This window comes from Onthophagus taurus, chromosome 8, assembly GCF_036711975.1.
Source record: "Onthophagus taurus isolate NC chromosome 8, IU_Otau_3.0, whole genome shotgun sequence".
Taxonomy (NCBI): Eukaryota; Metazoa; Arthropoda; class Insecta; order Coleoptera; family Scarabaeidae; genus Onthophagus; species Onthophagus taurus.
The window spans coordinates 1,568,108-1,593,560 of record NC_091973.1 but is presented as its reverse complement, the minus strand read 5'-3'; the positions used below and the strand labels follow the sequence as shown (position 1 = coordinate 1,593,560).

General features: G+C 32.8%; 4 protein-coding genes across 7 annotated transcripts; 2 read left to right on the top strand and 2 right to left on the bottom strand.

Annotated features, from left to right (window-relative positions):
- Positions 1–719: 719 nt before the first annotated feature.
- Positions 720–8,907, bottom strand: LOC111414901 (palmitoyltransferase ZDHHC2). 4 transcript variants are annotated; one of them, XM_071198504.1, is made up of 7 exons: positions 8,743–8,907; positions 8,488–8,622; positions 8,309–8,430; positions 2,390–2,734; positions 2,205–2,334; positions 2,026–2,152; positions 720–968 (listed from the first exon to the last, which is right to left on the bottom strand). In XM_071198504.1, exons 2-7 carry the CDS (start codon positions 8,612–8,614, stop codon positions 806–808), a joined length of 1,014 nt encoding a protein of 337 aa, XP_071054605.1. In that variant the 5' UTR covers positions 8,615–8,622; positions 8,743–8,907; the 3' UTR covers positions 720–805. The 4 variants fall into 4 exon arrangements, with proteins under 4 accessions (XP_071054605.1, XP_022902142.1, XP_071054604.1 ...); XM_023046374.2 differs by having other exon boundaries at positions 8,681–8,850; XM_071198503.1 differs by having other exon boundaries at positions 8,709–8,799.
- A 423-nt stretch (positions 8,908–9,330) lies between these two features.
- Positions 9,331–18,050, top strand: LOC111414849 (Endoribonuclease Dcr-1). The gene is made up of 4 exons (XM_023046304.2): positions 9,331–10,913; positions 13,755–14,819; positions 14,877–15,090; positions 15,140–18,050. The coding sequence occupies exons 1-4, from the start codon at positions 9,609–9,611 to the stop codon at positions 17,956–17,958; spliced, it is 5,403 nt and encodes a 1,800-aa protein (XP_022902072.1). The 5' UTR covers positions 9,331–9,608; the 3' UTR covers positions 17,959–18,050.
- A 2,214-nt stretch (positions 18,051–20,264) lies between these two features.
- On the top strand, positions 20,265–21,938 carry LOC111414949 (Succinyl-coenzyme A synthetase alpha subunit 1). Its single transcript, XM_023046420.2, has 5 exons — positions 20,265–20,471; positions 20,666–21,117; positions 21,174–21,458; positions 21,517–21,651; positions 21,699–21,938. The coding sequence occupies exons 1-5, from the start codon at positions 20,435–20,437 to the stop codon at positions 21,777–21,779; spliced, it is 990 nt and encodes a 329-aa protein (XP_022902188.1). The 5' UTR covers positions 20,265–20,434; the 3' UTR covers positions 21,780–21,938.
- Positions 21,939–23,107: 1,169 nt separating this feature from the next.
- On the bottom strand, positions 23,108–25,094 carry LOC111414939 (UDP-N-acetylglucosamine pyrophosphorylase mmy). The gene has a single exon (XM_023046411.2). The coding sequence runs from the start codon at positions 24,673–24,675 to the stop codon at positions 23,239–23,241; it is 1,437 nt and encodes a 478-aa protein (XP_022902179.1). The 5' UTR covers positions 24,676–25,094; the 3' UTR covers positions 23,108–23,238.
- Positions 25,095–25,453: the final 359 nt, after the last annotated feature.

Sequence of the window (25,453 nt, the reverse complement as noted above, 5' to 3'; positions counted from 1 at the left end):
TTAACATGAACTTGATCTTACTTGAAAACCTCTACTCGTTCTTGAGATAATAATTATTGAACTGTAATAAAATTTCTGCCTTGTATTAAGTCGTATGTTACAGATATGCCATAATATCATCATTCCTAGGAATATTGTACGGTGGGATAGGATCTACATACACTATTATGTGTTATAATAAGTACATAATGTGGATGTTGACCTCTTCCATTGTATCACTATTCTTCAAAATGAAATACTGCTGTCTAGTTGAGTTGCATTTGGGTATGTATATAATGATGTAACTTCAAATTTTCAAAATAATTTACATAGCAATCTTTTTAGATGACAGTGAACTAAACACAACATTTTTAGGGCCAACAATAGTCACGTAACGTTAAGCTACAATGCGTTAGGTGGCTGTTGTTGGTCCTAAAAATTTTGAATGTAATTGTTGGGTACACCTGGATCTCATATTAAGTACAGAAAATTAATTTTTGAGTGGAATTTGCATCCTGTGAATCATAGATGTCGCTCATAACATTTCGAAAAATATATTTTTAAGGTTAATTTTATTTTGTACAAAATAACACAATAATTTCAAAATAAACAACAAATTTGAATCAAAACTATTTTTTTTTATTTAACGTTACGAACAAAAATACATCTAACTTTATATACAATTCAAAACTAAGTCATTTTTTTTCTTTAAATTATTTTACTTTTGTTAATATATCTTAATAGATCGGTTTTTTAATTAAATTCAGACTAGAGTTTAGAAAATAGGAAAAAACTTGTTTAATAACTAACGTGGAAGAAAATTTGATTATGGGTCCCCCATTCCGAGGTCGGGGCTGGGACTACTATCGTGATTTCCAGTCATTAATTGTTCTTCTTCATCATCCCAAAGGAAATATGGAGTGGTAGAAATTAACTGTTCTGTGTCATCCCCGTATTTTCGGCGAGGAAATATGTATCCGCTACCCAAGCTAATTAACAAAAAAGAAAAGAAGCTGAATTATTTAATAACAAATAATTAATACGGAATTAGCACACAGAAAGGTCTATTATAAAGCGTTACGTCATAATTAGTATAAAAAAGGGAGTTAAAACGTTACAATTATTCATCGGAGGCCTTTACGCTTCTTCCATGCTTTTTCTTTTACTTACCGTTGCACGTTTAGGTCAGGATATTTTAGGATTTTTTTTGTAGATGAATACAAAAAAGCAAAAAATTAATAAAATTAAATTTATTTGGAATAATAATCAGTTTGAAAATCACTCAATTATATCTTACAATCAAATGGTATTTATGTTATGTACAAAAAGTGATAAATAGCGCGAGCTTCTTAAATAGGCTCCTACTGATTTCATTAAAATTATTATTGCATATAGAAACCACTTTGTTTCGTGTTAAAATACAAGATGAATTGTTTATTATGTTATATAATTTCGGGAATTAAAAAAACATATTTTTGAGTTTGATCTTTTAAATCACCTTGTATTTTAATTTTTTTTTATTTTTATTTTATAATAAAAGAACTTACTTATCTTAGTTCGAAAAAAATTAATAAATACAAAGTGTTTATCACATCGAGTGATTCACTCTGGTTCTGCGTTTTCCTCAAAAAAGTCCATAATAAAAAGTTCACATTTACGTAAAAAAATGTTGAGAAAAACTCGACTTTTACTACCAATTTGCGTTGATAGTAAAAAAGGTAAGATGAAAATTGTTTTTATAAAAAGAAATAAATGGTGTGTTTTTTGTTTTGAACGCAGAGGCCAACGGCACAATTTAATACTTTATAACTAATTACTTTGATTATTTATTTATTAAAACTTAATATATTTTTAGTGCCATCAGTCTGACCTGGTCTGTGTGCTTTCCATAGAATGATACATGTGTGATTGGTGTTGCAAGTGAGTTGGATATGCCACACCATCGCCCAAACTATAAAAAAGTTTATAACAAAAATACCACCAAAAAATTTTTGCTCAAAAACCTTTTAAGTTTTTTAGTGTAAAAAAACATTTATTTTAACTCACCTTGTTGGAATAGGTAATATCCATAACTTTGGTTTCACCCCAAAAATTTCACGGAAATTATTATATTTCCCTAAATCGAAACCTTGCTTGTCAGGACCTGTTTGAAAAATCGGCGCTCTAAAAGCCTCTGAAAATAAATTAAAAATTAATAAAAAACTAACTAAAATAACTTAATTTACCTAACGTTGTCCGATTTTGAAGAACCAAATAACAATGATAACAAAATAACGATACTAAACTTATCGCAAACATTAATGCGACAAAAAACAGGAAAAGAATATGAAATCTTCCCGTACCTTCTAATGTACCCTATAAAACAAGTTATACATAAAAAATTATTAAAAAAAATTATTTATTAACTTACATGCCAAAATTTAATGAAATATTGTACAGAAGTAAGAGCGACGTAGATGCAATAAATGAGAGCATATCCCAAAAACAGTACGAAAAATTTATAGTTAGTGAAACCAATACAATTGTTAACCCAAGGGCAGTGATGGTCCATTTTCAATATGCACCGACCGCAAACGGAGCAATGATGCGTCCTGTCGGGCTTTACAAGGCGACATTTTTCGCAATAACGCACAGAACCACTAACGGTACGATTCAAATTCGGCAAATTGCGAGAGAAATCTTCTAACATTAATCTTTGTGTCTCTTCATTTTCCGCTTGTAGAATTCTGTCATACTCAACTTCAGATAATCTAAACTACATATTAAAAAAATAGTACATAAAAATAATTTCAATCATATTGTATTATATAAAAAAACATAATTAGAGATGTAACAGATAAAAAAATTATTCTTAATACTCGTAATTTAAAATCCATGCTTTCAAAGAGAGATTTGATCCTTACTGAGGGATATTTACTGGTTAAGTATAACCATGAGAGTTTCGTAGAGAACAATATTGAAAGATTTCAAAGACAATATTTAAGTGAGGCAAGGAAAAACAAAGAATTAGTTAGGTTGCTGTTGAAATGCAACATGGATACTTTCTAAATTTATGAAGGTGGGGAACGATATTTATTGAAGTTTATAAAAGCAGGATAGGTGAAGAATGATTTGCTTTTAATGCAACCTAACAATGGACAACATCAAAGAGGTCTGGGATACTCACTGAACAGATGAAAATCAATATCGCAGGGATACAAAAATTCGCTAATATTAGCTAAACAAAAAATATATTTAGAACCTTCGAAAAAACTCAACAATTTTTTTCTCACAAAATTGTTCTTAAACGTCTTAAGAATGCGATACTAAAATATTAATGCGAAATTCGTAGTAGTTCCGGAGTAATAGCTGCTTTCTTTGAAGCGTATTCTTCGCTAATTCTTAAAAAAAATATATAATATAAATAAATAATAAAATATTGCACAAGTAGCCAAAAATGAATGTATTGGACTAAAAATAAAACTCTAGATTCCAAAACATAAGAAAAACACACAAGCTTGAATGACACAATACTCTAATAAGAAAACTAATTTTGTTGATTTTGATAAATTTTGACAATGTAGGGAAATAGGTACACTCGTGAGTACCTATTACAGTCGGGGACGGTCGGGATGGTTTACTTTGAAACCCGGCGCAAGGCTAAGGGGCCGGAGTAATCACGACGGCCAAAGCAGGTAGAGAAGGAGTAATTTAGAATTTGTCACTACGTGATTTTTAAATAGGTTTATTGTAATAGAAACCAGCAAAATATTCGATTAAATTATCGAAAATAGCATAATAAATTATTTAATGTATTATGTTTTATTAAAAAATGATTTTTGGAAAACAAATAAAAATTGTTCCTAATTTAAATCAATTTTATGATGATAACTATTAAAATATAAATACAGAAAAAATATTAAATAATAATATTATTACAGTAAAACTTAATTTAGATGATTTTCGAACAATTGATTCGATTGTATTGATTGTGCAGTTTCAATTATTGTTGCTAATTTAAATCAATTTCATGATGATAATATATTAAGATATTAATACTGATTAATTACTATTTTAATCATTTAATCCTTATTTTGAACATTTTTAGATGACTTGAAGACAATTTTGGATTATCTTAACTAATTTTAAATGAGTTTACTAGATTTTAAGTGGTTGCAGCTAATTTTATGTGTTCCTAGAAGATTTTGCAAGGTTTTAAAACATTTCAGATAATTTTCAACCAGTTTAAATCGATTCAGCAATTTCACGCCATTTTAGATTGATTTTCAACAATCTTAGGTGAGTTTAGATGATTCCAGATGATGTTATACCGTTTTGAACTATTTTTTGAACATTTTTGGATGATTCTAAGCTTGTTTTAGATGATTTTGACTGGTCTGAGTGGCCGTAGTGGTCCTACAAGATTTTAGAGAATTTTGAATGGTTCAAGTTGATTTTAAACGATTTCAATTGATTCTCAACCATTTTAAACTGATTAAATAATGTGTACCAATTTTAAACTCAATTTCAACAGTTTTAAGTCATTTTAAATTCCAGGTGGCATTATACCGTTTTAAACTGTTTTTTGAAAATTTTTGTGTGATTTTAAGTCGGTTTTGGATGATTTTAACTGATCTTAAATGATTTTACTAAATATTAAGCTTCTGCAGATGATTTTACGTGAGTATAGAAGATTGATCTTCAACCATTTTAGATAGTTTCTAAATGATTTTACTATATTTTAATTGATTTTGAGCCGCTGTAAACTGATTTACAAGATTTTAAACGATACAACGTTTTAATTGTTAACGATTTATTTAAATAGCATTTTTTTGAGTTGGTCTAATTTGGGCTATATAAGGTAAATTATTCTCAAAAGCAAAAGGGGAAGAAAGTGCTTCTTTTCGACTTCAAATTGGATTTTATGGTTTCAGATTCACCGTTTACTGGTGAATGGTCCTCTATTATCATCATAAAACTTATTTATGAAATTAATGTATTCTTGTATTGACAAGGAGGTTTACCATTAATAGAAACAATTAACTGCGCACAATCAATGCAATCAAATCAATTGTTCGAAAATTATCTAAATTAAGTTATTAATATTTTTTCAGTATTTATATTTTAATATGTTTTCATCATGAAATTGATTTAAATTAGGAATAATTTTATTTGTTTTCCAAAATTCATTTTTTAACAAAACATAATACATTAAATAATGTATTCATTTAATCCAATATTTAACTGGTTGCATTTACAATAAACCTATTTAAAAATCCCGTAGTGACAATTTTAAATTACTCATTTTCTACTTGCTTTACCCGTTTCTGTCGCTCCGACCGTTAGTCTCGCCCCGGGTCTCAAAATAAACCAACCCGAGCGTCCCCGACTCCGAGCTAGCCATCCTTCTTTACTTTTCATTTAAAAAGATCACGAGTGTATGTATGAAATTTGAATTGACAATTAAAAATTGTCAAAACACAAAAAAATTAATGACCCAATGTTACCAATTAATGTTACTAAATATAAATGTGTAAATATAATATTACCATAAAATGTTACTAAACTCTCATTATAGCATTAGATGCTGAAACCCAACCAAGTACTAAGTTGCTTTACATGGCTGATTGCTGTACGCGATTGTTATGTTGATATTTCTTTAGTTATGATTTATTTTGACATCGAACTCAAAGTTGAAACGGATTCTTCTACACAAGTCATGTGAAATACATTAGAAAAGCTATGGTCTGATTTCATACAGTTTCAAAAAAGTTATCTCCAGTTTTAGTGTACAGGGTGGGCAAATTTGGGTGTTATTATAGGCTATCTCAGAAACTATAAGAGATACAAAAAAAGTAGGTGCCATGTCCCGGTCTCTTTTTCCGAGACTAATCCAATCCCGTAAAGACCAAATCTCTATCTTCTTTTGTTTTTAAGTTATAGCCAAAAAGTCAAATTTTAGTGATTTCAAAAAATGCTCGTATTTCATTTATTTTTCAAATTAGAGAAATGGGGTTAATGCATTCTTAAGACACTTTTTTGAGTAGAATATATGATGTATCGCCCGCATGATGTTTCTGCGGAAAATAAGCGTTATTTTTCAATTTTTAAAATATTAAAGATTAAAATTCAAATTTTTAATTATAGTAGGCGAGGAAAACGCTAAATACTACTTAGTTACTATAGCAACGTGAGTTTACTTGTCATTTCATTCATAAATTTTGCGAAACGAGTTTCCCGTTTAAGAAGTTCCGCATTATCTTTAAAGAAAACGATAAAATTAAATATAGAATATATTGGAGTCCGCTTTGAAGATGATACATAAGTCTTCATATCCCCATTCAAACGGTGTTTCAATGGAAAGTCCGCTCCCAGTTTATGATTCCTAATTTTCCTCTATCTCACCCAATTTCAAAAGAAAAGATTGCTGATATCAAAAAACTTCTACATCTTATGTTTGGGGAAAACTGGGAATATACTACCGAAGATTTCATTCATTGATACCGAACTGTTCTAATCTTACAACCAGTAAGTTGAGTAGAAGAAGATGACAGTTTATGACTCTTTAGTTCCTGAAGTTGTCCATATTTAATTATTCATTAATTAATACATTTCTTGTATTTTTAATAAACAAACTTTAAATGCTAATCATTTTTTATTGGTGAACAAAGTCAGGGATAAGATGCTGAGAAATTTAAATTAACTATTCAAAGTTTTTATTCGTTGGTACAAAACCAACTTATCCTGAATAATGGTACAAAACCAACTTTATTCTGTCATATTCGTGCAAAACCATATATTATAGCCACTAGGTAGTATTTACTGTCCGGACCCGCCTACTATAATCAAAATTTTGAACATTAGCGCTTACTATTTTCGAATTGAAAATTAACGCTTATTTTCCGCAGAAACATTATGCGTGCGATACATCATTGGAAAGCTAAAAATATGCTCTTTTCTTTAACATCATAATCGAGTATAGTTTGTATTTAAAAAAACACAACTTTGTGTTATATCTCAAAAATCATCAAGTATATTTAAAACTTTTCAACGGCAGTATATTCCACTTAAAAAAGTGTCTTAAGAACGTATCAATCCCATTCCTATAATTTGAAAAATAAACGAAATATGAGCATTTTTTGAAATCACGAAAATTTGACTTTTTGGCTATAACTTAAAAACAAAAGAAGATAGAGGTTTGATGTTTGCGGGATTGAATTAGTCTCGAAAAAAGAGACCGGGACATGGCACCTACTTTTTTCGTATCCCTTATAGTTTCTGAGATAGCCTATAATAACACCCAAATTTGCCCACCCTGTACATTGGTTATAATAGCATGGTCTGAGGGTTCATTATAAGTTGAAATCACTGTATTAGGGTTTTAATAGGGTCTGGCATCAATATAATTCCTTAGAGGATTTTCCACTTTTCTCTGGAGTTTCCCATGATAGTGTCCTAGATTCAGACTTCTTCCTAGCTGCCTTCTATGAAGCGTATTCTTCGCTAATTCTTTAAAAAAATATATAATATAAATAAATAATAAAATATTCCACAAGTAGCCAAAAATGAATGTATTGGACTAAAAATAAAACTCTAGATTCCAAAACATAAGAAAAACACACAAGCTTGAATGACACAATACTCTAATAAGAAAACTGATTTTGTTGATTTTGATAAATTTTGACAATGTAGGGAAATAGGTATGTATGAAATTTGAATTGACAATTAAAAATTGTCAAAACACAAAAAAATTAATGACCCAATGTTACCAATTAATGTTACTAAATATAAATGTGTAAATATAATGTTACCATAAAATGTTACTAAACTCTCATTATAGCATTAGATGCTGAAACCCAACCAAGTACTAAGTTGCTTTACATGGCTGATTGCTGTACGCGATTGTTATGTTGATATTTCTTTAGTTATGATTTATTTTTGTTGACATCGAACTCAAAGTTGAAACGGATTCTTCTACACAAGTCATGTAAAATACATTGAAAAAGTTATCTGATTTCATAAAGTTTCAAAAAAGTTATGTAGGAAAAACCAAATTATCACATAATTTTGAGTGGTACTGTATCTCTGTCTGTGAGGGTTCATTATAAGTTGAAATCACTGTATTAGGGTTTTAATAGGGTCTGGCACCAATATAATTCCTTATAGGATTTTCCAATATTAGCATATTTTCCCATGATAATGTCCTAGACTCAGACTTATAGTATTCACAGATATGCCCATTTCTAAAATTACTCTGAAATCTTGGCCACATTCATTAAAATTTAATTAATTAAGCTAAAGTGATTATCATTTTCTGTTACATCTCTAATAATACAAGACTTTTACATACTTTATCGGGTACTCGTCCGCTTGGAGTTAAAACAGTCTGCCAATATGCCCATAAAAACATAGCATAGATGCAATGATAAACAAATATGTATATAATTTGTTTAGGGACATCCTCAATAGTAACTAAATAAAAAATGTTTTAAAAAAGCTTAGGAGATAGTGTATAAATTTAAATCTTACGTATACATAGTTGGATAATATAGGCATAATAAGACCAGAAGACTATGGATAGTATAAATAAGACTGGGATCCATTTGAAAACTCTAACACAACAGCTTTCCCTTTGATTGTTACCTGGCACGGCCATTTCTACACCTAAAAATACACAATATGAGTAAAGTTTATCACATACTTGATTTTGTTAACGTTGTACACTTTGATATATTTTTTTGACAGCTAACCTAAAATTTACGTTCATAACAGAAGAACACCTACTACAGTCGTCGGTTGTCCTTCGGTGTGGCTACGTTTTTGACTCACTATCGTTATTATTGCTGGCATTTGAATATTATTTTGTGCGTTAGAATTATTACTTTTTAGTTTCACACCAAATTTATTAAAAATTTGTGGAGCACCTAACCCCCTACCACAATTATGGGGGACTATCTATGTTGTGACACGTTCCGCCATCTACATTTCAACAAATTACGATTTTAATTTACAATTATTATATTACAATAAACAGATTTAAGCAAATCTAATCAATTTTAATTATTATTACTCATCATTATTTGATTATTAAAAAGTTAATTGAATTCAATTTTTTTTGAAAGATTTGTTTTGATACGCAGCGCCATCTACATTTTTAAAATGACAGGTAGGTCATTACCACAGAATAGCCAGAAAGGACACTGAGGGGTTCCCGCCAAAACTCCGATTTTGCGACAACGCCATGTTTTAGAAGCGGAGTTAGATTTGGGGTTCTTTCTTAAAGATGGCGGAATTTAAATCAAGGTCAAAAATGTGGCTCGCGGGAATTGACATCAGTGTCATGTCTAGATATTCTATGGTTGTACTGTATATAAAAACGTCGAGTTACGACTACTTTTAGTGAATTCAAAGAGTTTACTATATTACTTATTAGTTAACTATATTAGTTAAAAAGGAGTTATCGTAAACTGTTTAGTTAAGTATAGTGTTATTAAAAAAATCTTCGCCGAAATGCACAACAAAGTACATACGAAACATAACCTCTACAAAGAAAGTTTAAAATTCGATTAAGAATTAAGAATCATCTATTAGACTATTTAACGAAATACTTTTGTGATATGTAAAATAATATATAGTAAAGATTAAAAAGAATGGCGTATCACATATTGGATAATGTGTATACTCACACTTTTACTCCGCGAGAATATCAAGTGGAGTTGCTTGATTCGATTAAAAGAAATAACACCATCGTATGTTCTAGTACTGGAGAAGCGAAAACGTTTATTGCTGTTAAATTAGTACAAGAATATTCGTGGTGTATGCGTTCGCATCGTGGTAAACGAGCTCTTTTTATATTAGATTCAGAGAATATTTCAATCATGACCACACAAGTTAGATTACTTACTGACCTTACTGTTACTAGTGTACTCTCAATAGATAACTTAGAATGGGATGATTTATTATCTAAGTATTCTGTTATAGTATTAACAGCAGATATCTGCATTGAACTGATATTAAACGGAAGTTTGAGTTTGTCAAATTTAGTTTTGCTAGTCATAGATGATTGTCTACACGGTTCTAGGCAACAATTAGTAGAAAAATTGATGATTAAATATGATGAATTGGATATTGACGATCGTCCGCGCGTATTAGGCTTAGTAGCGGGTTTACTCAGTACCGAATTACGTCCAGTATTGTTAGAAGCTGAGATGCAACGCCTCGAAAAACTTCTTCGTTCGTCTGTTGACACATCAAGCGAGGTTGTTACGTTGTTGCGACTTTGCTGTAGGCCAAAAGAGCACGTTGTTGAATGCGCCTTAATGCTTCCTACCCCGTTATGCGACAAACTTCGACATATCATATTAAACGCTAAAGAATTTCTTGCCGAACACCGTTACGATCCAAGTGAAATTTATTCAGACGAACTTTTAGAAGAATTCTTAAAAGTTCCCGACCCAAAGCTACAACCGCTTGAATTTTTAAACGATACTTTAAAAATACTCGAAGATCTTGGACCATGGGCCGTCGATCAAGCTGCTTTAAACACTATATCTTTAATAGAAAAATTGAAGGTTAAAGTTCCTTACGAGAGACACTATCTCCTTTTGTGTATGATATTTACTGTTATGCTAGAAATTAGGGCTTACTGCGACTCGGAATTTGGCGATCTTGAGGAAAAGGAAAAAATCGCAAAACATTCCAGTCCGAAAGTTTTACGTTTCTTAGAAGTTATTAAAGAATTTAAACCCGCTAATTACGAAAAACCACCTGAACCTCCTACTCTTAGCGATACAACCCCTACAGATGTTCCACAATTGGGCAAAGGAACGGGAAGAAAAAATCATAGAGGACCTAAACGATTAATGATGCATCGCCAACAAAGTGACGATAATTTATGCGCTTTAGTTTTTGTACACAACCGCATGACTGCTAAAGTTTTATTCATGTTACTTTCGGTAAGTAAAAAATTATCTTTTAGCAATCTCAACATTTAATTTGTTAATAACAATTTTACGACTTCTAACAGTCGTAATTCTGTTTTTTTTGAACCATTCTAAAACAATGGAATAAACTTAATAAAGTGAATTTTATTAGTTGTGATTTTATTACTAACAAATTGGCAATCATGGTGTTTTAATTTTTTCCCTCACTAACTTTATAGCTCATTCATCAACAAATATAAGGAACCTCAATTGATTTTTTTTGTTATCCATTAACTATCCTTTTCTGAAAGAACGCAGTATCACATTGTCTTAGTTTCTACATCTAATATAAGATGATGGAGTGAAAAATCTGTTGAGAGATTGTGGAAAACTAGATACTGCGACTACTAGATCTAGATATTGGTGGATTATAAAACTATAAAAAAAAATCTAATATACTCAGAACCCCGGGAGTTGCTATTAACAACATAGAAAACTACGCATTCATCTAATTTTCGTATTTTTCTCGATATTGACACATCTGAGAGCAAAAGTGAAAGAGAGCAATATTGTTAAGAATAAGATTTGCTACAACTTTTGTTCTAAAAGTTTTTTTATAACATGCTCCGATTCCATAGTGTTACCATAACAGCTTAAAAAAGGAATAAATTCACCAAATTTTCATATTTTTGTATTTTTCTCGATATTGACGCATCTGAGAGCAAAAGTGCAAGAGAGCAATATTGTTAAGAATAAAATTATCTACAACTTTTGCTTAAAAAGTTTTTTAGTAGTATGCTCCGTTTCCCTAGTGTTACCATAACAGCTTAAAAAAGCAACGAATTCGTCAAATTTTCATATTTTTGTATTTTTCTCGATATTGACGCATCTGAGAGCAAAAGTGCAAGAGTGCAATATTGTTAAGAATGAAATTATCTACAACTTTTGCTTAAAAAGTTTTTTAGTAGTATGCTCCGTTTCCCTAGTGTTACCTTAACAGCTTAAAAAAGCAACGAATTCGTCAAATTTTCATATTTTTGTATTTTTCTCGATATTGACGCATCTGAGAGCAAAAGTGCAAGAGTGCAATATTGTTAAGAATGAAATTATCTACAACTTTTGCTTAAAAAGTTTTTTAGTAGTATGCTCCGTTTCCCTAGTGTTACCATAACAGCTTAAAAAAGCAACGAATTCGTCAAATTTTCATATTTTTGTATTTTTCTCGATATTGACGCATCTGAGAGCAAAAGTGCAAGAGTGCAATATTGTTAAGAATGAAATTATCTACAACTTTTGCTTAAAAAGTTTTTTAGTAGTATGTTCCGTTTCCCTAGTGTTACCATAACAGCTTAAAAAAGCAACGAATTCGTCAAATTTTCATATTTTTGTATTTTGCTCGATATTGACGCATCTGAGAGCAAAAGTGCAAGAGTGCAATATTGTTAAGAATGAAATTATCTACAACTTTTGCTTAAAAAGTTTTCTAGTAGTATGCTCCGTTTCCATAGTGTTACCATAACAGCTTAAAAAAGTAATAAATTCACCAAATTTTCATATTTTCGTATTTTTCTCGATATTGGTGCATCTGAGAGCAAAAGTGCAAGAGAGCAATATTGTTAAGAATAAAATTATCTACAACTTTTGCTCAAAAAGTTTTCTAGTAGTATGCTCCGTTTCCCTAGTGTTACTATAATAGCTTAAAAAGCAACAAATTCATCAAATTTTCATATTTTCGTATTTTTCTCGATATTGACGCATCTGAGAGCAAAAGTACAAGAGAGCAATATTGTTAAGAATAAAATTATCTACAACTTTTGCTTAAAAAGTTTTTTAGTAGTATGCTCCGTTTCCCTGGTGTTACCATAACAGCTTAAAAAAGCAACAAATTCGTCAAATTTTCATATTTTTGTATTTTTCTCGATATTGACGCACATGACAGCAAAAGTGCAAGAGAGCAATATTGTTAGGAATAAAATTTGCTATAACTTTCGTTCCAAAAGTTTTCTTGTAATATGCTCCGTTTCCCTAGTGTTACTATAATAGCTTAAAAAGTAACAAATTCATCAAATTTTCATATTTTCGTATTTTTCTCGATATTGACGCATCTGAGAGCAAAAGTACAAGAGAGCAATATTGTTAAGAATAAAATTATCTACAACTTTTGCTTAAAAAGTTTTTTAGTAGTATGCTCCGTTTCCCTAGTGTTACCATAACAGCTTAAAAAACCAACGAATTCGTCAAATTTTCATATTTTTGTATTGCAATATTGTTAAGAATAAGATTTGCTACAACTTTTGTTCTAAAAGTTTTTTTATAACATGCTCCGATTCCTAAATATTGTTCATGATACTCGGGGCGGCCGACGTCTTCGAAGTCGGCCGAGATTATTTCTTCCATAGATTTCAATCAAATGGATCGCCGCATAATAATTAAACTTTTAGGCAGTCTTTGGTAACATTCAGAATCTTCTTTCTTACGCTGCGTTCGCAGGACACAATTCTGCCGCAGGATAATGTGTGGACACACCCTTAGACAGTCTTTGAAAACTTTCAAAATCCTGTAAAGGTATCTGTCGCGCGCCAATTTGGACATACCAAAGAATATTTGCACAGCATATGTGAAACACGCCGCGCTCTATGTTTGGACACACCCTAAGACACTACATAATTCTTGAAACCCCCAAGAACTAAGTTTCATAATCTTTTAAACATTCTTGGAAGTAGTCCAAAAATCCTTGATAACCTCAATGCATCCTACATGAATTGAGTCCCAAGCAATCACGGAATATCTATTAAATTAATAATAATAAATTAAAAAATAATTTTGACGTACTAAATAAATTATAATTATATAATTTTTTTTTTTTAATTTAAGACGATGAGTCAACAGCACCCAGATTATTATTGGGTATCAACATTATACTCGGTAGATAAAATAACGGATCCAAGTAGAGAACCACGTGAGGCTGAATTAGAACATCGAAGACAAGAAGAAGTGTTAAAAAAATATCGAGCACACGAGTGTAACATAATGATAGCGACTTCCGTGTTGGAACAAGGCTGTGATTTACCGAAATGTAACTTGGTGGTTCGTTTCGATTTGCCGAATACATTTCACAGTTACCTTCAAAGTAAAGCTAGGGCGAGATTGCCGGATGCTTATTATTTATTGGTGGTAAACGAGAATGATTCGGAGGAGTTTGTGGAGAAATTGGGCGAATACATGGAGGTGGAGAAAACGCTGTTGAGGAGGGCGTATAGTTTGGAACCGGATGCGAAAGAGAAGGCTGAAGCTAATCGTTATAACGGGGCTATTTTACCATATCAGCCGTTACCTCAAGTTGGATCGCCTAATGTTACCTTAGCTACTGCCATTCAATTAGTTAATAAATATTGTGCCAAATTACCAAGCGATACATTTACACGGTTAACACCACTTTGGAATATTAAGAAAGAAGGAAATCTTTACGTTTGTACCTTACGACTTCCGATTAATTCTCCCGTGAAACAAACGGTTTCTTCCCCACCAGTCGTCAATTGCCTTTTAGCCAAACGAATAGCCGCTTTATATACCTGCAAATTACTTCATCAAGCGGGAGAATTAGACGACATGTTGCAACCGGTCGGAAAAGAAAATTTTAAAGCCAGCGAAGACGATTGGAATCATTTTCCTTTAGAACCTTCCGACGAAGAGTTAGTTAATGAAAACGTTGAACAACGACCTGGAACCACTAAACGGAGGCAATACTATTACAAACGTGTCTCAAACGCTTTATTAGCATGTCATCCCATTCCAAATCAACCAGTTTACTTTTATAGAATAATTATGACGTTAACATGTCCTTTACCTGAAGAACAAAATACCAGAGGACGCAAAATTTATCCACCTGAAGAATCACCGCAAGGTTTCGGTATTTTAACTTGCAAACCTATTCCTCAGGTAAATATAACTTTATTCTAAACAATTTTTGCAATAATAACCGACTTTTTTAAACAGATTTGTCCTTTTCCAATTTTCACGCGATCTGGGGAAGTTAGTATTAGTTTAGAATTGTGCACATCAAACGAATCGCTTGACGACGACAAAATCCATAAGATAAGGGAATTTTTAAATTATACTTTCACTAGCGTTTTACGACTTCAACGATACCTAATGTTATTCGAACCGGAAAAAGCCGACAGTTCCTATTTAATCGCCCCTACGATTACAGGTACTTAACTTAATAGGTATAATTTAATTTATTTTTTTAATTTTTTTAGTTAATAATACAACAAAAATCGATTGGGATTTCATCGACTTAATATATGATAATCGTAACATATTACCACAATCAATATCGGATGAAGAACGCGTCAACTACAAGTTTGAACCATGTAAATACAAGGATGCTGTCGTGATGCCTTGGTACAGAAATCGCGATCAACCCCAATATTTTTACGTAGCGGAAATTTGTACAAATTTGAATCCAAAATCGGCGTTTCCCGGCTCGGAGTACGCAACATTCGACGAATATTACAATCGAAAATATAACATTAAAATACAAAATCTTCAACAACACTTACTCGACGTCGATCACACCTCAGCACGATTAAATTTTTTAACCCCAAGATACGTGAATAGAAAAGGCGTTGCGTTACCGACCAGTAGTGAAGAAACTAAACGAGCAAAGCGCGAAAATTTGGAGCAAAAACAAATTTTAGTACCTGAATTATGTGCGGTTCATCCATTTCCCGCTTCGTTATGGAGAAAAGCAGTTTGTTTACCTTGTATTTTGTATCGAATAAACGCGTTGTTGTTAGCAGATCAAATCCGATTGACCGTCGCCCACGAAATGAATTTAGGCGAAAAAAATTTGCCGCAAGACTTCAAATGGCCAACGCTAAATTTTGGATGGAGTCTTTTAGAAGTACTAAAAAAGAAACCTCAAGATAACGCACTCCAAGAAAAGCATTCACGACATTCATCAGCCACTCGAGAAAAAATCACGGAAATCGTCGAAGATGAATCCGTCGAAATTATCGAAGAAATCCAAAATGGCGAAGAGGAGGAAGATGAAAAAGATTGGAATTTGGAAATTGGTACTTGGTCAAATGATATGATTGATATTCAAATTGCAAATGACGCGATGGTTAGATATGCATCACCAACAAGTTGGCTACCGGAAACGTATGACGATTTTTCTGATTCAGATGAATGTTATTCCGAGGACGAATCTAGCTCAGAATTTGGAGGGTTACACATTGAATTTATGGGTGATAATATAGCTGAAGCTGTTGATACTGGCGTCCAACACGATGATGACAGCCATTTGTTACGAGTAACTGATTCTTGGGAAAATTACAATATGGTTACAGATGACAGTATGACCGTACTAAAAGAAGAATTTTTAGAAGCTTGCAATCGAAACGTTGAAACCATTTTTAATTCCGGAATTTATATAAGAAAAGAATCAAATTTCAAGAAGGCCAACATTGCAAATTCTGAAAAAAGTCAAATTGCCTTAGATAATAACGTTCTTATAAAAGATCTTTGCCCGGAGTATAATTCAGGAACTGGGGATAAAATATTCAACGATAAAATACAGTGTTTAAATATGAAATTACCGTTTAGTTTTGATCTTCAACCGTCGCTAGAGGATCATCCAGGTCCAAGTCCGAGTGTTATTTTACAAGCTTTAACGATGTCGAACGCAAACGACGGAATCAATTTGGAACGCTTAGAAACGATTGGAGATTCATTTTTAAAATACGCAATCACTGATTATTTATATTCAAAATACGAGAACGTACATGAAGGTAAATTAAGTCATTTACGATCGAAACAAGTTAGTAATTTAAATTTGTATCGATTGGGGAAAAGAAAAAATCTTGGTGAGTGTATGATAGCGACGAAATTTGATCCTCATGACAATTGGTTGCCACCGTGTTTTTACGTACCTAGAGAATTAGAAGAAGCTTTATTAAATTCAGGAGTGATACATTCGAATAGGCCACAAGAAATTATTGATACCACATTTCAAATACAAAAATTAGGCGAACTTATCGATTTGCCAGGGACTATTCCATATAATTTAGTAACACAACATAGCATTCCCGATAAAAGTATTGCAGATTGTGTTGAAGCGTTAATTGGAGCCTATTTAATTGAATGTGGTCCACACGGAGCACTTTTATTTATGGCGTGGTTAGGGATAAGAGTTTTACCTCGTTTGCAAGATGGCAGCTATGGAAAATTAGAAAATCCTAAATCACCCTTGTTACGACATGTTCCGGATCCGGAAGGGGAATTGGATATTCTTTTGGATGGTTATGCTAAATTTGAAGAGAATATTGGTTATCAGTTTCGAGATAGGGCTTATTTATTACAAGCGTTAACACACGCTTCTTACTCCAGCAATACATTGACCGACTGTTATCAAAGATTGGAGTTTTTGGGAGACGCCGTTTTAGATTATTTAATCACTAGACATTTGTATGAAGACAGCAGAATGCATTCCCCCGGAGCGTTAACAGATTTACGTTCAGCTTTAGTCAATAATACTATATTTGCGTCTTTAGCGGTGCGACATGGATTTCATAAATACTTTCGACATTTATCGCCTGGTTTACACCAAGTAGTTGAAAGATTCGTTCGATTACAAGAAGAAAGTGGGCACGCGTTAGCCGAAGAATTATATTTATTAGCCGAACATGAATGCGAAGAAGTCGAAGATGTAGAAGTACCTAAAGCTTTAGGCGACGTTTTTGAATCGATTGCTGGCGCGATTTATTTAGATTCCGGTAGATCGCTCGACGCTGTTTGGCAAGTTTACTATCAAATGATGAAAAATGAAATCGAACAGTTTAGCGATAAAGTTCCAAAGTCGCCTATTAGGGAATTACTGGAGTTGGAACCCGAAACAGCGAAATTCGGAACTCCAGAAAAATTAGTCGATGGAAGAAGAGTGCGCGTGACGGTTGAAGTCTTTGGAAAAGGTATTTTCAAAGGAATCGGCAGAAATTATCGTATCGCCAAGTGTACGGCAGCTAAATGCGCCTTAAAACATTTAAAAAAACAAAACTTTACTAGGCGAAATTAGGAAATCGTGATCATTGTGATATTTTAAGACTCGTCTATTTCGTAAATGAACTAAATGACGCATTACAAACAAATTACATTACATTTTATCGACAAATCATAAATTGTATGAAAACTTCGTCTATTTTATCCATAAATTTTTTGATCAGAAAATTGTGCAATACATATGGTATAAAAAAACGAAACTTTTTTTTGTACATCTTTACTGTAAATTTTGGAATAAAATATGTGACTTATGTTCCTTTTAGGAGTTTTAAGAACACCAAAAACTTATAAGATGCGCGTGTACTACATTTAATGTAAACCAATATTTTTTATTTTTATTCGAGATTTATTTAAATAAATTATTCATTAAAGAAAAAAATTTTTTTATATTTCCTTTGCAAAATCTTATTTTGTTTTAAGTTTAGTTTTAGGTCGAAATGGAATTAATTGCAGCACCACAGTCTAAAAATGTATAATGCGAGAGAAAACATTTTCTACATAGAGAAATTCCGATACTTGATACTTTAAAAAAGAGATGCAAAATGGTATAGATGAATAGTATAAGCTTTAATAATGATAATAGTATCAGGTATGATAGAATTGGGCGTTTTCCAACATTCGTTATTAAAGGAAGATTCAGATTTTGTTAAAAACTATACTTTCTAAATTTTCACCAGGAAGCGAAAGTTGGATGGACTAATCCGCCCAACTATCCAAGGTGAAGAAATTTCTTTCTCAAAGGAAGTCAAATATCTAGGAGTAATCCTAGACAAAACCCTGTCATGGAATGGACATTTGCAGGGAGTTTTGCACAAAGCTAGAAAAATTGGGGTCTTACCCCTGAAAGACTGTACTGGCTCTATGTGACTGTGGTTAGACCTATGATCACATACGGAGCAGCAGCCTGGTATAGGAAAGTCCGACAGACTTCAGTTATCAGTAAACTTTCACGAATTCAACGAGTAGCTGGATTGGTAATCTCTTGTGCGATAGGCACAACGCCAACTCTAGCAATGGAGGTTCTGCTTGGCCTATCTCCTCTGCATTTGCATATAGAGAAAGTGGCTAGAACAACCATTTACAGATTTAAGCAATATGCTCAAAACTGTTCCGACATGTCCTACCAATGGGCTGCGGAAGACATTATAAGCACTGATACTGTGCTATCAATGCCGTCAGATTTGGCGGTATCACTATCAGTGATTAACGCTCGATACCAGATTGTACTGCCTGAGCGGCAGTCCTGGATCGAAAATGAAAATTCTCTGGTTCGGGCAGACATTTGCTTGTACACAGATGGATCAAAAACGCCTGAAGGGGTAGGAGCAGGAGTATACTGCCAGACATCTTGAATTAAGCAAGCTTACAGCCTGGGTACGTACTGTACTGTTTTCCAGGCGGAAGTATTTGCTATTGACATGGGTGCTAAAATCCTTCTTGAAAGAGGGGTGAAGAACATGACAGTACGAATTTTCTCAGACAGTCAAGCCGCTCTCCAGGCGCTGCAAGCCGTGAAAACGGTGTCGGCTCTGGTTAATGATTGTAAGAGAACATTAAACACACTGTGTTGTGATAACAGAGTCTCTCTGATCTGGGTCCCGGGTCACTCTGGTGTTGCTGGCAATGAAGCGGCAGATAAGCTAGCACGAGATGGCAGCGCTGAAGCGTTTGTGGGACCGGAACCAGCAGTTGGTGTATCATTTGCGATGGCCAAATATAGGATTGGACTGTGGGCTGAAGAGAGACTTCGCCTACTGTGAATCAGTTCTCCTGGAATGAGACATGCTAAGGTGTTTATTAACATCACCACTGTCAAACCCGGAAATATTTTAGGACTTGCCCGTAGTAGCATAAAAGTTCTAATGGGTGTTTTTACTGGGCACTGCCGATTAAAAGCACACCTCAACTTGTTGGGTTTAGTATTGTTGGGTATTCTATGTAATGTAATGTAATACTTTCTAAATTTTTCTTTTTAAATTTTTTAAATAGACAACCACAAAAGCATTTCGTCGTTGGCAATTAAAAAATGATGTAGATCTTTCAAAAACAACGGTTATAGTAATGCTATTAATCCTTATTAATATTTAAAATAAATAAATTAATATTTATGATAAAAAACTTTAAAATGAGTTGAATCAAATTATAATTTTTTTTAATTAAAATTTAAAAATAGATATTTTTTGTGGATGTCGCTTAAGTAACATGAAGGTCAAATATAGTTATTTATAAAGTGCATCCGGAAAAGGGTGTACAATGTGAATCAACCTTTAAGAATTAATTTTGACCAGCTGTTGTCGCGCTGTGCGAGCTGGTATGGCTGGTTTTCTAACCACCTGACCTGGACACTATCGATTGTACGGTGTGGTACGAGTAATAGTACATACTCCCCGCCGTGGAGTAGAGATAAAGAGGAAAAAATATTTGTACTTCGGGTCGACGACTAAAACTGATACGAACCGAACGCAACCTTCACGTTCACCGATAGTCCTATAATGGCATCATCGTCGAAGATACTCAGCAGAGCATTCGGTAAGTCAAAATGAAAAATTCCACATCGTAAAATAAAAAACTTACATAATGCGCTTAATTTATTTATAAGGAGTTTAATTAAAAAACTTGTCTTAAAATTATTATTTACCACGCGTACTTTTTTTATAAGGGTACAAAGTGCAATTTTAACAACTTGGTATTAAATCTATTATTTTCTTTCAAAAATTTTATAGGCGCTCTCAAAAATGTCCAACCAGTTCGTTATAATAGCTACAATGCAACTAGAAACAATCTTCGGTTAACTGGTAACACCAAAGTCATTTGCCAAGGGTTTACTGGAAAACAAGGCACTTTCCATAGCAAACAAGCCATTGAGTATGGAACGAATATGGTTGGAGGCGTTTCCCCTGGAAAAGGTGGAAAGAAACATCTCGATCTTCCCGTCTTTAATAGTGTAAAAGAAGCTAGAGATGCTACTGGTTGTGATGCAACTGTAATTTATGTACCACCACCAGGTGCTGCTAAAGCTATTTTAGAAGCTATTGATGCAGAAATTCCCCTTATTGTTTGTATTACTGAGGGCATTCCACAGCATGATATGGTCAAAGTTAAACATAAGTTGTTGAGACAAAACAAAAGTCGTCTTGTTGGACCTAATTGTCCTGGAATTATTGCACCAGAACAAGTATGTACATTACAAATTATTTTAGTGATTATGTAAGCATTATTTTTTTATTTCAGTGTAAAATTGGTATAATGCCGGGTCATATCCATCAAAAAGGCCGTGTGGGTGTTGTTTCCCGTTCTGGAACTTTAACCTATGAAGCCGTTCATCAAACCACCCAAGTAGGACTTGGCCAAACTCTTTGTGTTGGTATCGGTGGCGATCCATTCAATGGAACCGACTTCATCGACTGCTTGGAAGTCTTCATTAATGACCCAGAAACAAAAGGCATCATCCTCATTGGAGAAATTGGTGGCGTTGCTGAAGAAAACGCCGCTGAATATCTCATGAAAAATAATACGGTAATAAATATATAACAATTTCATTATTTTTTAATTAAAATTTTGAATTTGAATTTAGGGTCCCAACGCAAAACCAGTTGTTTCATTTATCGCTGGATTATCTGCCCCGCCTGGTAGAAGAATGGGACACGCCGGTGCTATTATTTCTGGTGGTAAAGGTGGAGCCCAAGATAAAATCAACGCTTTAGAAAAGGTAAAAAAACACATTTTTATACCAAATATTAACATTTTTCTTTTTAGGCTGGTGTTATTGTAACGAAGTCCCCAGCCGCGATGGGTAACGAACTGTTAAAAGAAATGCGACGTTTAGGTTTAGCGTAATTTTCTCAAAAATACGTCAATATTAATTAAAGAAGCTTCTTTGAATTGGTTCTTGCCCCCTTTTTTAATCGACAACGCGAGTTAACGGGGCTTTATGAGGGTGTGACCTTGTTACTATATAAATAATAATAAAATAAATTATTGTTTTATCAAATTGAATTTTCAAAACTTTATTTATCCTATCAAGTAATTTATAACAAGATTGTGACACAAATAACAAATTCAAAATATATGTGTAAGTGCGAATTATTAACTAATTACAATTTGTACTAATTGTTATATATTTTATAACTTATAATTATGTAACAATTTATTACATAAACAGGAAGTCTTTTATCAATGATATTGATAAAAAATAAACTGCTGAACAAACTTTAGAATACTTTTATTTGTTAGCGAGAGTCTTGATTTTGCAAGATTGTGGAATCATCATTAATATCTTTCAGAAACATGGGGTTGGTGCGAACATAAGATGGTGGAAGATATCCAGGAGTGATTTTGGAGGATGAGATGGAGTGGAGGAGGAATTTTAAAATTTTCTGAGAGTGTTAGATGGAAATTAAAGCAGGGGTTGGGTTGGTATATACAATTAACAAGATCGAGGTTTGTAATAAGATAAGCCTTTTAATTAGTACTTAGTCTTCTGCCATCAATATTTAGAGTTCTGCCAGCAATATCTACTTTTTTGCTAACAGCGAATGGTCTTCTGCAAGCACTATTTTAATCAAAAATCCACTATTTAGTCTTATGAAAGCAGTATTTACCAATATTTAGACTGTCTCCTGCTAGCAATATCTAGTTTTCTGCTAATAGTAAGTGGTCTTCTGCAAGTAATTACAAAATAAGGTTATTAATTAACTAAAATATATTGACTTCAAATCCTATTTTTTTCTAACTCAAGAACTTTTTAGGTTCCACAATTCGTGCAGTTTTGAAATTTTGGGTTGTTCATTCGGAACTTTCGATCTAAAATATTTTCAAAATGGTCGTCACTTCCGATCTACCAGAACTTCGTTATTTTAAACGGAATGCTATAGTTTTTATTACACTTTTTAATTGTACGTAAAAAAATATGTTGACTTTCATAAAAGATATTAGCGTTATTTGTTGTATCAAAGTATCTTATACAAGGAAGAATTTATTTATTTATTAATTTATTCATGTAATGAAACGGCACTTTTTGATGTAATCCTAATTGGTTACTATAAAAATAGTTTTGAAACAATAAATAAATCTATTTAGACTTTGATTTATCGATTTTGACATCAATGCATTATCATTATCAATTGATAACGTTATCAATAATCATAAAAATAAAAAAAAAACAGTTGTAATAATATAACGTTTTTAATGGAATCAATAAATTTTTAAAATAACTTACAATACACAATTTGATATAAATTTATAATATAATAGACATGTTTTAAAAGATAAAAAAAATGGTAAAAAAATGAATTTTTTAGTTTTCTTCTTGTTTCGATTTTAAATATAAAGGAGTATTGATTGTTTGTCCATTGAAGTGGTTTAAATCTTCGCCGCCGTAAGAAAGAAGAGGTGAAATTTCGATTTCGTCAATTTCAACGATGGCTCCTGCGTTTTGTAAATACGTTTTATGCAAATTGAATAAATGCTTACGGGCTGTTGATGGACAATCAACCCCGGCGTCATCGGCATTTTTCAAAGCACTAAATTCTTTGTGACGTGGTACTTCCCAAGTGACGAAGTTATCGGTAAATTGGAAAATGTCAAAAACAAATTTTTCAATTTTAATACCGTTGGGTGATGTTGGTTTTACAATTTCGCCGTTGTTGTTGATGTGAGGGATTTTTTTCTTGGCAACGTGAAGTTTTAATTGTGATTCGAATTCGTTGACGACCGTTCTTAAGAATTTCGTTGAGAAGAAATGGTTGCAAATGTTTCCTGCGTTGAATAATAAATCACCTTTGTCGTCGGTAAGATGGGCTGTCTTTTCGGTGATTTCGCTGTATTCGACGACTTGGAATTTTTCGTCTACAAGACAAACAACACCTACAGCTTCTGTTGGAGTACTTTTGCAAACAACTTTAGCTCCGCAATCGGCATTTTTAGAGATGCAGTAACCCATGAAGATTGGATCTGCTACTTTTGTTAAAATATTGTCAACACTGTGTGCGTGAACGTAACGAACTCCCCGTTTTTCCATATCAGATAAAGCTCCACTTTTGGCTAAAGCTTTGTAAATCCCTCCATTACCATCTGGAGCTAAGGCGATGTTGTGGCGATTTTCTAAGAAAATTCGACCGTTAAAATCAAAACATGGTATAACACCTTGTTCGAATATCACAACGTTATCGGGGTTTAACCCAAAGTAATTATTATCGATTAAAAACTTAACGGTTGGTTCTTTTGTTGATTTACTCGTCATTATGTACCAAGTGATCACGCCTTTTTTACCGGTTTGTCTTTCGGCTAATATCTCAACTCGGCGAATACGTTCCGCTTGAATTTGAAATAAAGTTTTATTAGAAAGTAATCCAACTGAATACATTCCTTTTGGATACGAAACCCCAAGGCGAGTTCCTTGTCCCCCAGCCATAAGTAAAACACCTACCTCGCCCTTCGAAACCGCCTCCAACCCAATACCATTATACTTATCTAATTCCTCTTGTGTTGATTTAATTTCTGATCCATAACTAGCATCAGGAATAGGTTTCATTCTTGCATCTAACTTTTGGACATCATCTTCGGCTGTTGCTATGGCACGTTTGAAAAGTTCTGTTACCTCGCTGAAATCGATTTGTTCCAGCTGGCTCATGAAGATGTCACGAAGAGACTCATCCAGTTCATGATAAAACTTTAAAAGGTGTTCTTGACCTGCACTTTCAAGGGATTTCTTTAGTTCATCCATAACTTTCATAAATATAATTAATAATTTAGGTGTTGGTGGTCGCAGCGAGATAAGAAGTGTGCCACTTGGGAGAGTTAAAAACGATTGGCCTCGCTTTACCCATTCCACGTTAGCACACTTTTACTTTCTCCACGATATCGATACGCGGCATTCGTTTAAAAAAAGTATTACCTTACAAACTAGAAAACATGCCGTTGATAACTTGTTGGTAGCGATCTTATCTTGCATTCCAGCTAATCATTCCGAGTGTTTCCGCTGGATTTTTTTGCTCTTTTTTTAATTAGGTTATGATAAAAACATTGAAAGGTGTTACTTTATGAATCATTTACGAGATATTGGAATGTTAATGTAATAATGTAAGTAATTAAGGAATGTAATTAATGTCTTTTTCGAAATTATTTGACAAGTTGAGGTTACACACGGAATAATACATAAATATATATCAACTCATTTCGTAAATTTAAGGTAAATAGGTTACGTTTAACAAATTTGTGTTAAACTCCAGCATTTTGTTAATAGATGGCGCTTAATAAAGCAGATTTCTTTAAAATTTAAATTCAAATCTTAGGGTAATTACAAAAATGCTTCATTTTTATTTTTGGCATATTTTTTTTTTAATTACGTATTAAATAAGTAATTGATTATAGTCGAGTATAAGTTTTTATTTAGGTGGTCCATTTTCTTTTGGGACGTTGATGAGTTGGTCTCATTGACTTTGACGTTGACAGAACGTCAGAGAGAGCGACAGTCTGTTCGCATTTCCGTTATTAAATTAGCGGTAAGTGTG

Coding starts and splice junctions, on each gene's coding strand:
- LOC111414901 (XM_071198504.1), bottom strand. CDS start 8,614: ATGGCCGTGCCAGGTAACAATCAAAGGGAAAGCTGTTGTGTTAGAGTT. Junction 8,431..8,487: donor TATTATCCAACTATGTATAC/GTAAGATTTAAA, acceptor TTTTTTATTTAG/TTACTATTGAGGATGTCCCT. Junction 2,153..2,204: donor TCAAAATCGGACAACGTTAG/GTAAATTAAGTT, acceptor ATTTATTTTCAG/AGGCTTTTAGAGCGCCGATT.
- LOC111414849 (XM_023046304.2), top strand. CDS start 9,609: ATGGCGTATCACATATTGGATAATGTGTATACTCACACTTTTACTCCG. Junction 10,914..13,754: donor TTTTATTCATGTTACTTTCG/GTAAGTAAAAAA, acceptor TTTTAATTTAAG/ACGATGAGTCAACAGCACCC. Junction 15,091..15,139: donor AATCGCCCCTACGATTACAG/GTACTTAACTTA, acceptor TAATTTTTTTAG/TTAATAATACAACAAAAATC.
- LOC111414949 (XM_023046420.2), top strand. CDS start 20,435: ATGGCATCATCGTCGAAGATACTCAGCAGAGCATTCG. Junction 21,118..21,173: donor GAATTATTGCACCAGAACAA/GTATGTACATTA, acceptor TTTTTATTTCAG/TGTAAAATTGGTATAATGCC. Junction 21,459..21,516: donor ATCTCATGAAAAATAATACG/GTAATAAATATA, acceptor ATTTGAATTTAG/GGTCCCAACGCAAAACCAGT.
- LOC111414939 (XM_023046411.2), bottom strand. CDS start 24,675: ATGAAAGTTATGGATGAACTAAAGAAATCCCTTGAAAGTGCAGGTCAA.